The sequence below is a fragment of the Trichoderma ghanense genome, assembly GCF_004382785.1.
Source record: "Trichoderma ghanense strain CCMA-1212 chromosome Unknown scaffold_0, whole genome shotgun sequence".
Lineage (NCBI taxonomy): Eukaryota > Fungi > Ascomycota > Sordariomycetes > Hypocreales > Hypocreaceae > Trichoderma > Trichoderma ghanense.
The window spans coordinates 764,408-777,225 of NW_027395663.1; the positions used below are offsets into that span (position 1 = coordinate 764,408).

General features: G+C 53.3%; 3 protein-coding genes across 3 annotated transcripts; 1 reads left to right on the plus strand and 2 right to left on the minus strand.

Annotated features, from left to right (window-relative positions):
* Nucleotides 1-6,212: 6,212 nt before the first annotated feature.
* CCMA1212_000267 (uncharacterized protein) lies at nt 6,213-6,410 on the plus strand (the record flags this gene model as incomplete). Its single annotated transcript, XM_073697744.1, has 1 exon — nt 6,213-6,410. One exon carries the CDS (start codon nt 6,213-6,215, stop codon nt 6,408-6,410), a length of 198 nt encoding a protein of 65 aa, XP_073563820.1.
* A 1,163-nt stretch (nt 6,411-7,573) lies between these two features.
* CCMA1212_000268 (uncharacterized protein) lies at nt 7,574-8,355 on the minus strand (the record flags this gene model as incomplete). The annotated part of the gene is made up of 2 exons (XM_073697745.1): nt 7,574-7,930; nt 8,239-8,355. The coding sequence occupies 2 exons, from the start codon at nt 8,353-8,355 to the stop codon at nt 7,574-7,576; spliced, it is 474 nt and encodes a 157-aa protein (XP_073563811.1).
* Nucleotides 8,356-9,637: 1,282 nt separating this feature from the next.
* Nucleotides 9,638-11,130, minus strand: CCMA1212_000269 (Secondary metabolism regulator LAE1; the record flags this gene model as incomplete). Its single annotated transcript, XM_073697746.1, has 3 exons — nt 9,638-9,877; nt 9,974-10,720; nt 10,954-11,130. The coding sequence occupies 3 exons, from the start codon at nt 11,128-11,130 to the stop codon at nt 9,638-9,640; spliced, it is 1,164 nt and encodes a 387-aa protein (XP_073563812.1).
* Between the last annotated feature and the right edge of the window lie 1,688 nt (nt 11,131-12,818).

Consider the following 12,818-nt stretch of genomic DNA (forward strand, 5'->3'; position numbering starts at 1 on the left):
AGGAGTCTTTCGGCTAGAAAGCAAGTATGGGACAACCCAGAGAGAAGAAGCAGAAAGAAAGAAAGCAGGCAAAACCGTTAAAATCGTAGGATGACGACCGTAAGCCCACCTGCCAGCTTGCCTGTCGTACGTATACTGTACCTCATAAGGGGCGAACGTTTGGAATACTTTTTTTGGTGGAGGCCTGGAAGCTTGTGGGAATGGGATTGCTTCCATGCTTGAATGGATGGAAAGCAACAAGACAAGAACAAGGGCAAATTACGGAGCATCATCGCATGGGCACCCACAAAAGCCAAGATGGACAACCGAGATTAGAACTGGAGAAGTAGGGACCTGGGGGGGAGACCGTCTGCCGGCTTCTACGGGAGGCGGAAGACATCCATGGAAGAACGCTATTGAAGGTTCAATCAAATGCATGAAGTGGCAAAAAGAAAATCTTACAGGTCAAAGTCGACAGAAAAACGTGGATTGTCTGTGCCTGTGCCTGTACGGTAACGGTAATGGTACCTGCATCAAGCTCAAGGAAAGATCCAGGGGTGGCTTGGAGGCTGATGATCCCATAGGCCGAGGGCTTGCGATTTTCAGGTTCGATTTCAGGAAAGCCGAAACCGACGGATCTTGTTGGACGGTGAATTGGCGGCTGGTGGCCGTTGCAGCTTGGGGGTCCCAAGGGGGGGCGTCTGGTCTGGTGCGATTGATTTGTTTCCACAGTGGGTTTTGCCGGTCTGAGGCGGACGGTGGACGGTGGACGGTCACGGTGAAGGTGAGGGCGAGCTTGGGTTAGCGGCTGAGGAGGGCTGAGACGTTTTGGTGATGGGGACCGTTTGAGCATGAGCCTGGAAAGATGGAGCTGGAGCTGGAGCTGGAGCTGGTGCTGGTGCTGGTGGATGAATTCGATGTGCGAGAATGGAGAAGCAGAAGAGGCCGGGCATGGATGGGGGGAATCTCGATCCGGGATGGAAGTTGTTCGAAAACAGCTCGTGAGGATGGAACATGAGAGAGAGAGAGAGAGAGAGGAAGAGGCGAGCGAATCAAACTCACAGACCTCCTTGCTTTCAGCTGAAGGGCCCTATTCGGTATACGAGCCCATTGACTTCGATAGATCACCATCAACCGCAATCTCACCAGGAAAAGGCAAATCCGTCCCGCCGCCTCATCATTCATCTCCGTTTCCCTGCAATTTACGCGTCACGCACACACGCGGGCGCCTTTTACCTAGTAATAGGTAGTCTTGTTACAGCAAAACGTTCATGTGCCTGCCTGCAGGTACATACATGTAACTTTGCCACTCTCCTTTTTTTTTTAACTCGCGCAGATCTCGTCGGAGGCTAGTAGTACTCATAACTGTTCGTCCATACAGAAACAGGATACGCCGCCGCTTTGGTTCCTGAAAATAGAAAGCCGACCTTGACATCACTTGGCCTTTGATCAACGTGTTTCGTACCTTGCATTGCCGGGTGGCGCGGAACGGACGGTGATACGCTCGGAGAAATTGCCCACAGCGCAGTCCCCGTCCTTCTATCGCTTCCGTATCAGAAAACGTTTGATCGTCTTCTGCTTGCGTATGCCCTCTTCATTCAGTCACTGTACAGTACTGTGCAGACTCAATCGCCTAGACCCCGTCGATATGTCACTGCCACGAAGACAGCAAAAATGAAAGAAAAGATGCACGTTTTCGATACAGTTTACCCTGCCGATCTGCAATCCCACCAACCCCCTTATTTCCAGTCTTTTTTTTTTCGTTTTGTCCGTCGAAGCCGGGTTCGGCAGTGTTTCACCAATTGCCGGGGCGTTTGGCTGAGTCGCGTTCGCTGTTGGCTGTTATGTGACGGTGACGGGTTCATGGCAGATTGGCACTTTCGGCGATTTTGCACTTTTTTCCTTTTGGCTGGTCGCTATTGATTGGATGCTCAGCTACATACATGTCACGACGTGAGAGGTATACTGCAAGTAAGGTGGTCGTGCACAGTACAGCTGGTAGGTTATGTATAGAATACTTTGGTGTGCCACCGGTAGCAACATCGAGAGATCTACCGGCCTTCAGGGGCAATAACGGGCGAATCCCTGGATCCAAAATGCGTACTGCATCCATCCCGAGCTCATCTCATTGCCGCCCGCGTCACACAAAAAGCAACGGCCCAGTCATCTTTCGTCCGCCATGCTGTCTTTACCTGTCCGTAGCCATTGGGGGGGGCATCAGACCACGCCAAGTCCTCCCCCATATTATCTCAAACCCCATCTCAAACCCCATCAGACAAATCCCCAGCTCCCAAAAGGCTAGGCGACAGCAAACCCGAGTGAGGGGATCTCAAAAATAAAACAAAAGTAAGAAAAAAAAGCAACAGGCGTAACGAACAAGCAACAGGGCCAAGCTTTTCGCATCCCATCCCATTCCCCGATCGGCAGACGCACGGCGGTTTTGAGGCGATCCACCGGACGGAGCTTGGCTCCACTGCTAATCTTGCGTCTTTTTTGCTTGCCTTTGCCCTCAACTCTTCTCCTTTCTTTTCTTTGATGGATACACGCCCCCTCTCCCCTGTGCTGCTTTTGCAGTAAAGAAGAGAACGGAAGAGAAATGGCCTTGAAAGGGGAGCTGCGCGTTTCGAGGGAAGTGGGCGAATGACGATGGGCATACGGGGCACCATGTACCTTGTTACCTTGCCTTGCCTTGCCTTGCCTTGCCAACCCTGCTCAGCAGTGGGAATTAATAGTAGCAGCAAACGGCAAGCCGGGGAGGACAGCAGGGCCAAGAACGGGTGCGGGAAAGGGTACGAGACAGACAAGTGACGGTGGAGGGACAGAAGAAAGAGCAAAAGACAGGGAAAGAAAACAAGACAAGTCATGATTCAAGCGTCACATCCCGTCAAAGCGACATCATGATACGAGTCGAGGCGCGCCAGAAACCTGTAGACGACATGTTACAATGCTGCACAACGGGGTTGCAATGCCGCCGTAAACGATGTGACGAGCGACGCGAGAGCACCTTGCTGGTTGATGCCGTGCTTCGGACGTATGATGTACTTGCACGTCTGTGATACCTCGACGGAGCAGAGCAGAAGGCAAAGGAAAACGAAAAACAAGCATCATGGGAGCATTGGGCAAGTCTCTCGCCCGTCACGCCATTGCCAGGGTCCAATCGTTATCAACGCACCAGCCACGAGCATGATCCATATGTATCGGTGACCAGAAGAGACAGACAGACACAGACAGACAGACAAGACGGACAGACAGAGAGAAGCTGTGGAATGTGCTGGCCCACTCCAGCCGCCCGCTTTTTGACCCTTTATTCCCTCTTTGTTTCTTTTTCCGTCCTGGCTGTTCCAAGTTTTTTTCTCTTCTATTTTGCTTTTGTGAATGGGGCCTTTTCACTCTTTGTACAAGTACAGATTATACGTATGTAGAGTTCGAGTGCTACCACTTATTTTGGAGTGGCTATCTGGGCTATCTAGACGCCGTCTCCTTCGCTTCGGGGCCAAAGCTGTGGCTCGTTTCTCAAATCTGTCTGCCTGATGACGCGTATGCCACACCCTCCCCATAAAAAAAATAACACCAGAAAGAAAAAAAAAAGCGACCGCGGGAAACAGAGATATGATGTGGGAAGAGGGGAGGCTGGGGTTTGTGGGCACTGCGGTGAAGCTCTGGTTTGACCATCGGAAAGTCTGAAGTGGCTTGACTTTAAGGGAGGCAGGGCGGACGGGTGGCTTTTGGCCAGCTGTTGGTTTGTGGATGTGGGTTGTTGTGTTGTTGTGTTGTTGCTTAATATCTGGCGATGTCGACAACGCCTGAACCATCCATTACTGTACATACTGGATGAAAGCGGTGGAAGAGACGGGGCTGATTTCTCGGTGCTGCTGGCGTTGAAGGCGGCTGCGATGGTAAGGTCGATGCAAGCTGGATGTGAGTTGAACGGGACTAGACGGAGCTGAGCCAGGGGCCGGATAAGCAAGCAGGTCGACGAAGATTGTCCACACCCATAGATAGCGCCAGAACGAAAGCAGAAGACCAAGAGATAAGGCTACCTTTGTGGTGTGGTTGGTCTTCCAATGCCCTGCAGTTGTTGATGGATGTAGCCTGTACGGCGCGGGTACCTTGGTTTGTGCGACGCTTTGCTGCTGTTGTATTGCCATCTTTTTTTTTTTCCACGTCCGTGATTCCAGTTTTCTTATTTTCGTTGCAGGCGCTGTTATCGCACAAAAAAGAAGCAAAAACAGCATTGGCAACATGACACGCCCAATCCGGTTCCGTCTCGTTGGCTGCCCTCGGCCATCATGCAGCAGGCAGACGAGAAAATCCGGATGGGTTGCTTGCACAGCACGCTCGGGTTGCAGGTCTACGACGGTCTGGCCCTTGTGTTGTTGTGGTGTTTTGTCTCAACTCTAAAAAGAAATTTGAATTTTGCCTCTCCCGTGCTTTGTTCCTGGCCATCGCATCTCCATCCCCGCCGCGTGGAGTGCCAGGCCAAATCTACCTTACCTTATGCGACATGCAGCAGAGAAACAATCAAAATGTCTGGGCATTTTCCGTTTTCTTCTGGCTTCCAGTCGATTCACGCCCCTCCCCCCCCTTCCCGACTACCTAAAGTAGGTGTCGATTCCTTCTTTCAGCTTCAGTGACCTTCCAGCTCGATACGAGCGCAAAAAGATACGATACGTTTCTTGGGAGATGGTGCGTAGAGGTAGCATTGGAATGCCCGCCGCAAAAGGAATCCATTCAACCGGGGCCGGCACAACAACAAGAAGAGCATCCAGGTATGCAATGTTACCATCGCAAAAGCATGAGATTGCTTTCTTGCTTTCGTCCAAAATTACTGCAACGCACATTCAACACAGTGACGGAAAAGGCAAACAGAAACTGGTCGGGGCTTCCGGTCGGCGTCGAGCTCAAAGAGGCTTGCGTAAGACTTCACGAGTTCTACATACTTTGGTAGCGCTCGGTGCTGCGCATGGGCGGCACGGGCACTTGCGCTCCGAAGTACATACGCATCAACCTCCGGCTCCCGACAATGTTCTTCTGCCAGGTTTGACCTGGAACTTGAATCAATCGAATGAGTAGTGCTACAGCATCTGCCCGTCCGGTAATTAAAAGTGCTTACCATACATGCCGCTAGCGGTAGGTGGTCGACGAAGGCGGGCTCAGGTGCTGGCACAAGCCGTTGCGGTTGCAGTACTGTAATCTGCCCTTTGTTCTATATATATCGATTCGTTGGATGCGGTATGACATTGGGGGGAGGCTATGCTGCATGCACAAGTAATATCCAGCCAGTGTCGATGAGCATGTAATCTGTACAAGTCGTTGCACCTCGTGCTCGGTGCCGTCGCTTGTAACATACACTGAATCAATTCGCAAGTGGCAACGAGGCAATACTGTAGAGAGGGAAAAATAATAGGGACCCATGCTTGTTTCTGCCACCACGCTGCTAATCCACAGCCCCAGCAAACGACTCACACGGACAGCAATGCTCGTTGGTCTGTTGCGGAATGCACGAGTACTGTACAGTACCGGCCCAGGTAGACGCTACCTTGCCGTGTCTTTGCTGTCGAGTGTATATCCGAGTCGTCAAGTCAGGCAGAGTGACAGTGACGACAGTACCAGCCCGGGTAGCACACACACCACCTCACAGCCGCAACGGGCAAAGTGGCGACATGACGCGATAACCAGCCTCCAGCACAGCAGCAGCAGCAGCAGCAACAGCAGCAGCAACAGCAGTACTCTTAGCAGCAAGCAGCAACAATGACTAAGGCGGTGATCTGCTGGGAACAAGTCATGGAGCCTCTTCTGAACGCCATGCCCAGTGGGCGGCCAATCCCTGACCCTTGGTGCCCCCCCCCCCCCCCCCCGGCGCCTCGTCAGGGGTGCGGTGGGCTCAGGATGGGCACGATAGACAGGGGCGTGCGCGTTTGCATGAGCTTGGTGGGTGGGTGGGCTCCTTTTCCCTCGCTGCTCTCGCCGCCATGGCATGGGCCTCTCTCTATCATCCCATCCGCCCCCGTCCCCCATCTTGTTCCTGCCGTCCGAATCCCCATCAGCCCCGAGATATAAAGCGAGCCCGACGTTCGTCGTCAGCTGGAGCCTCTTTCTCTTCTTCTTTTTTTCTCTTCCCATCAACCCACGCACAATCCAACTGAAGTCTACATTCGTTCAAACTCTCCAACTTCAACTCTCACTCTCACACCAAACCTCTCAAACCACCAAACAAAACCACAACCTTCAAAATGCGTGCCGCCGCTGTTGTCGCTATCTTCGCTGCCTCCGCCATGGCCCAGACCGGCGGCTCTGCCTCTCCCACCAACGGCACCAGCGTCACCCACACCGGTGCTCCCACCACCGCCCCTACCAGCGGTGCCAACTCCCTGTCCCAGAACATCTTCCTCGGTGTCGGTGCCGCCGCCGTCCTCGCCGCCAGCCTCTAAGCGCCTTCAACTTATTCGACACCTTTTTCTTTCTCCCTGAAATTGGGGGGCTTCTTCCGGATGCCTTGCCCAAGATGCTAGGCGTCTTGTGAAGCTCTTACGACTTTTGGGGGGGAATCAACCGGAGGAAAAGAAGAATAATACCATGGGACTGGACTGGACTGGACTGGATGGGGATTGGAAGGGGGGAAAAGGTCAATTTAGTTTGCCGGCATTAGAAGTCTTGGGGGAGGGAGCGGTACTGTCTTTATTTCGACCACAGCAAATGGGATAAAGGATATACCTTATCGCTTTTTCTTTCAGGATGAACAATCAATTCCCAACCCAGATTTCCTCTTTTCTTTTCCCTTCCCGGAGCCGGACTGTCCGGGACCGCAACACCATGAACCGGGTCTTCCGTTGAGGCCCTTTCGGGGGTCTTCTCTTTTTTCGACTTTCAATTATACCAAACGGACTGGCTTCGGCGGGAAAGGGAGGGAATCTGGCGCGGCAAACTTTTTTGGTGCATTTTGCTCTTTTCCCCTCGACTTTCTCTTTTTTCGATCTACACTTTTATTTTTTTGCTACTTCTCTGCATCAAGTGCGAACATCATCTAGAGGTGTTTTCGCCAACGGGAAAGATGGCGTTTCTACCCTTTTTTTTTTTATCGTTCTATTGGATACGGAAATAATTATGTGCTTTTCTCTCTTCCACTTTTTCTACAGACTTCTTTGTTTCTGGATCTTATTGTGTGATGCGCTGGCAAGATGTGATAACGAACTTTCTGTCTGACAGGACTGTTTTTCAGTCATTGCTCTGGGAGGGGGAGGATGAGCAAGGGAGGAGAGTCCTCTCTCTGATTCCCTGTGCAAAGGTGGTTGGGAGCTTTTTTTCTTTGGATCCGCCGAGAATTTTCGTTCACCTCAGATAATAGTAATTTCCAATGCAAAAGGCAATTCCCTAAAACACGAGTGTCTGATTTGTGTGAAGCGAAGAGATTGTGACTGCGCGTTGCCTGTCGGTGCATCCTCTGTTTTGGCTACGGTTTGAGTGAAAATCGAAATTTGATCACTTGTGATGGATGGGTATATGATGGTACCTAAGAACAAGGGGCGTGTGAAATGATTGCAATTGTCCTCCCCTGTTGGCACATGATCTAAAATCGCTCTGTAAACTGCTGCTTTTACCGAGGCCCTCTGCCATACCGCATCGCCATGATCCTCGTACACTCGACAAACTTGTCAAAATCGCGCACCAGCGGCGGAAAGTCCTGGACGAGCTCCAGCGTCCGGGCCCTGAGCTCGGCGGCCTTGCTGCTGCTGCTGCTGCTGCTGCTGCTGGCCTCTTTGCGTGTACTAGTAGTTGCCTCTGCTTCGGTCCCAGCGCCGGAATCAGCAGTGCCATCTTCATCTGCCGCACAACAAGTCTCGCCATCGAGGGCAGCAGCGGCGCCGCTGCTTTTCCTGCTGGCGAACCAGTGCGCGTTGAGAGCCGACAGGCGGACTTGGAATTCATCCCAGTCGATTTTGCGGAGCGTCTCCTTTTTTTTTTATGGGGGGATGTTGTTACGGAGTTGCAACGGCATTGAGGGGTTATGGGGGAAGGACGACGGCATCGCTTGATGCCTCGGGGGTAATTGACGATGTTTGATGGGATGATCATCATCAGTCAAATCACCATCCAGCCCGGGTGTCTTTCCCCCGTCTTACTTGCGGTGGAACCAGGTGAGATTATGGTCATGGCAACAAAAAGAAAGAGTAAACAAAAAGAGAAATAAGGGAAAGAATCATGGTGATGACATGGGATAGAAAGAGAGAAAAGAGAGAGAAAAAAAGGGTAATGACATACTCGTGCCGTTGAGCCGTACCGCATCATGAAGAGCATCGTGTCGTCCGCGTAGCCTGGCACGCTGAGCATGGCGCTGGTGACTTCTGCTGCGCGCTGCGAGGCCCCGGTGGACTTCATCTTGGTCCTGGTTCGAAGCTGAATGACGGATACTGATTAGAAGGAAAAAAAAAAAAAAAAAAAAAGTTTAAGTGCGAGGACAAGCTATTTCTGGATTCTTTGCTTCTAAGGTGTCTGTCCTGTAAGCTCTGGGCGAGTCAAAGACTGCATGTGGTTTGAACCAAGTTGGGGAAGAAAAGGGCACCTGGCACTAAAATCGAAGCTTGACGGATAGTAGCCGCGGGGATTCCGTCTCTGGTCAGCCGCAAACTGAGCCCTACGAGGCGTAGACGGGGGGATCCGGTGAGCGAAGACTGGTTGACTTGGGCTGTGTTTGGGAGGTCGGTAGATGTAGGTTAAGCTGTAAATGCACGCTTGATAACTGGTTGGTGCATGAGGTGGTGCATTCGTGCTCTCTCAGCTGGGCGCAGCCTCGTGGACGCCACGGGGGGGGAGGGCTGTGCTCTGCTGTGTTTGTGTGTCGGTATTCAGTGCGAGTTTCTGCGTGATTGTGTGTGTCGTTCTCTGTGCTTTGAACATGTGTGAGTGACATGTGTGCCTCGGTTTCAAAGTTGTTGCTGTATCAACATTGACTTCAACTCATGTCGCAACCACTCTCGTAAACTCCAGCATCATTCCATCAATCTGCTGCCAAATACATAGATGTAGTCGTAAAACAGCACCCATTCTCATTCCAAAACCCGGACTCAGCCCAATCACCCGCCCCAAGCCAGCCAGCATTTCCCCAAGGCCGCCTCGCGCATGCTGACGGGCTAATGCAAAGTTTTTCTGCAGATGACCTCTTCTCATCTCACCAATAGAGAGACGAGGCAACTCTGTCTGCAACCCTTGCTTTCTGCGGCTGGGACTTGATGCTGCTGAGGAGTGACGGATCAAACATATTTGGGTGTTTACATGCAATTCATTTGTAGGCTTGTATGGACGTGCGTTTACGAGCTCGGCACCTGGGGTACCTGAGACCTCGAATGTATCAGAAGTTGGAGGGCTGCGTCGACTGTATGTAGATGATATGTGACGTGTAATTGTAGTTGTACAGCTTCACTGCCCATGTTTCAGCTCATGCGCCCTCGTTCGTACTCATTGTTCGATTGCAATGATCCTTGATCCCCTAAATACCAAAAATAACGTTGGGAAGCCGTGTTCGCAGTCCCTACCCATACGCTTAACAATAAAACCAAATGACCAAAAAAAGACCAAACCAACAATCTTTATACACATGACCCATCAGGCCTCGTCATCAATCAATCCCTCGCCTCATACAGAGTACAACCCTCAGCCCCCCCTACGCATCCAAAGGCTTCCTCCCAATGATGAACCGGTACGAGGTAATCAGCCGCAGGTCGCGGCTCCGAAACTCCCGCTTGACGCCCTCCATCAGCACATCCGCCTGGTCCTTGGAGTAGTTGAGCACCCGGGTGAAGAGCGCGGGCGTGTGCGAGTCGACCGACATTTGCATGTGCGTCAGCTCAAACTTGCCCAGCTCCTTGAGCGTGGGGTCCTTTGCCCATGGGCCAATGGGTATCTGCGTATGATAGACTGGTGTTAGCTCTTATAATGTTGTTCTCTTCCCCTGACGGAGGGCGCTTCTGCGACTGGGAGGTAAAGCATGTAGACGCACCCTGTACACCCTCTCCTCGACATCCTCAAACCCGGCATCGATAATCCACTGCTTCTGGAACCTCGCCACGTTAATCTGCTTCCCGTACAGCCTGCTCGCGGCGTCCAGCTTGTCCACCCACTCCATCGTCCACGGCGCGCGATCGCAGCTGTCGTCGTCGCTAAAGATCCACGCATCGTACTCCTGCATCTCGAGCCAGCCCCCCGGCTTGAGATTGCGCATGGCCTGCCGATAGAAGCGCGGCCAGTCCGCCGACGTGCCGCTGAGCGCGCGGCCGTGGATGTAGTCAAACTTCTCGTCCTCCTGATACGTCCACTGGTCCTCGTAGTCGTCGACGTGGAAGCGGCAGTTGTTGGGCACCCACTCGGGCTGGATGGGCGACAGGTCGACGCCGAAGACGGACGCCGCGGGGAACTCGTCGGCCATGTCAATGGCCCAGATGCCCGTGCCGGTGCCGAGGTCGAGGATGCGCAGCGCGGCGTCGTCGCTGTCGGGCGGCGGCAGGGGCGCCGTGTAGAGGCGGCCGCCGATGAGGAGGCGCCAGATGTGGTGCTGCAGGTCGAGGCGTTCCTGCTCCTGCGTGTCGTTGGGCAGCACGTACTGGCCCTCGCGGTAGGCGTGGTAGCGGCGGCCGTTTTCGTACTGGTAGTTGTAGATGGACGACGTGATGGAGCCCGTGTAGGCCGAGTCCTGGTCGGAGCCGTATGTCGAGTCGGCGTCTGCCGCGTCGTCGGGATACGCATCGGTCTGGGGGGCCCGGGTTTCAGTAAGAAGGACTGTGTTGATGGTGATGATGATGATGGAATCTCGTGAGGCATCCTGCTCTCTTGGGGTTCACGCTCCGTCTCCCATCTTCGGTCTACCCCATCCTCCATGACAGTCCACTGCTACACCAACGCTCTCACCACACCTCCATGTATACATGAAGACGTCGACAGATCGCTGGTGGAATCTCAAATCTCTCGTGACAAGATACTCACATCAACTTGGACAGGCACAGGATTGTCCGCATCGCCAGCCACCAGCCCGGCCAGCGGAGTCGCGGCCCCGGCAGACTGGGACGGCGAATGCCGCGGCGACCCGGACGCGGACGCCGACTGCGACTTGTCCCTGGGTGAAGTGGACGGGGACTTGCCCCATGCCACGGGCGATGCCATATGGTATCTCTTCGCTTGCGGAGCTGTGGCACTTGGCTTCGTTGACTGTGCCCTTGAACTCTGTCGTTTCGTTCGAGTTCAGTCGCGGGTTTCGTACAGCGTTCCCTCCCCCACGACTCTCGCGATTCCCGACCCGGTGCTGATGGATCTGGGTTTGCCTACCGATCTCGCAGACTCAATTTCCCTCTCATCTCACCTTCATGCGGCCGAGGAAGTGATGATAAATTTCAATCCCCGTGGGCACGAGCGTGCCTGGACGGAGTAAAAGAGTCAAAAGGTTGGGGGCGGGGGCCCGCTTGCGGGAGGGCGAAGCTTACAGCTCCGGGCCCTTTCGGCCTCGGGAGGACTAGAACATATACGAGCTAGCAGCCAGCGCATCTGCTTGAAAAAGGATCTGATGGGCTTTTTTGTATATCCGGCCATGAGGTGATTGATGGCGATCGTGTGTTTGCCGTGCTCACAGGCGGGTTTCCATTGATGTTATTGTTGCGGGTTGAACTGGTCTTTGCTGTGCCCAGCATGTGGCTTTCAAACGACATACATTGCTACAGAGGGTTCATCTCGCGTGCCCTCTTCGTTCCATCGGTTTGATGTTCTCGACTGATTCACCCATTGCTACAGGGACGAGTCTCCGGACGGACCCGGTGCATCCCGTATATCCGGCCAGTCCTCCCTCTTGCACGACACGCGTCAGCCCTTGTGTCTGCGAGTCATTACGGGGTTCTGTTCCGGTCCATCAAGACGAGCATTTACATACACGTACACGTACTAGATGGGGCCAGACTCATCGTCAATGAACCCCCGGGCCACGCAAAAGCAACCACAAGCCCTCCCTCCAAGCAAAGGCTCATCGTCCTCTCTCTCTCCTCGCCGTCGCATCACGCCACTCTCGCAAGACTTTTGGTTCGCCGACCAAAGAATGCAAGTGGGCTGCCAGGACCGTGATCGACGCTCGTGATAGGCTGACTGAGCCATGCAACTTCATCTCGGCCGTCTCCACACGATTTCTTCAGCGGCCGCTCCCCCCTGATCCGGCTCGCTTTTTTCTGCATGTGGTCTGTTTAGCCGTCGCTTGGGGAAGAACTGGTCCATGGTACTGGGACGGGGACCATGCGAGATTTGAGACCGATTCGGCCTCTGTGAAATAGCCCCATAGTCTAGTAGTAGTAGTAGGTTCATGCATGCAGCTACGCACCGGCTTCTGTTGCTTGGTATTACTCGCCAGACATCATAGGCTAGCAACAGTGCTTCCGGGGGCTCCAATGGCTTTTCCTTTGTTCGCTCTTGTAACGTATGGTCTGCCACTGCGTTCCTCTCAAGGCCTACGTCGTTCTAATTCCCCTTTTGTCCAGTTGTCCGAGCCTACTGTGTGATTGATTACTCGAGAGGTTCGAACAGCACCATCATTTGCTGGTGTCATATTTCCTGTTGTTGCAGTTGATGACGCTTCGACTGCTTTGCCTTGTAGAAACCTAGTGTCTGCTGCTGTGGCGACTATTGAATGCTGTTTGACCGTCGCAAGGGGTTTGGACTGGGGAAGCTGGTGAGGGGCTACGGGCCTGGATACTGACCCAAGCATGCTGGGCCCCGCGAGTTCCTTTTGTCGTGTGAATGGATTCCCATCTTTTTGACTTGTTCCCTTTCTATTTACTCCGTCTCTGCAGTGGGGCGCGTCAAGTTCTAGATTG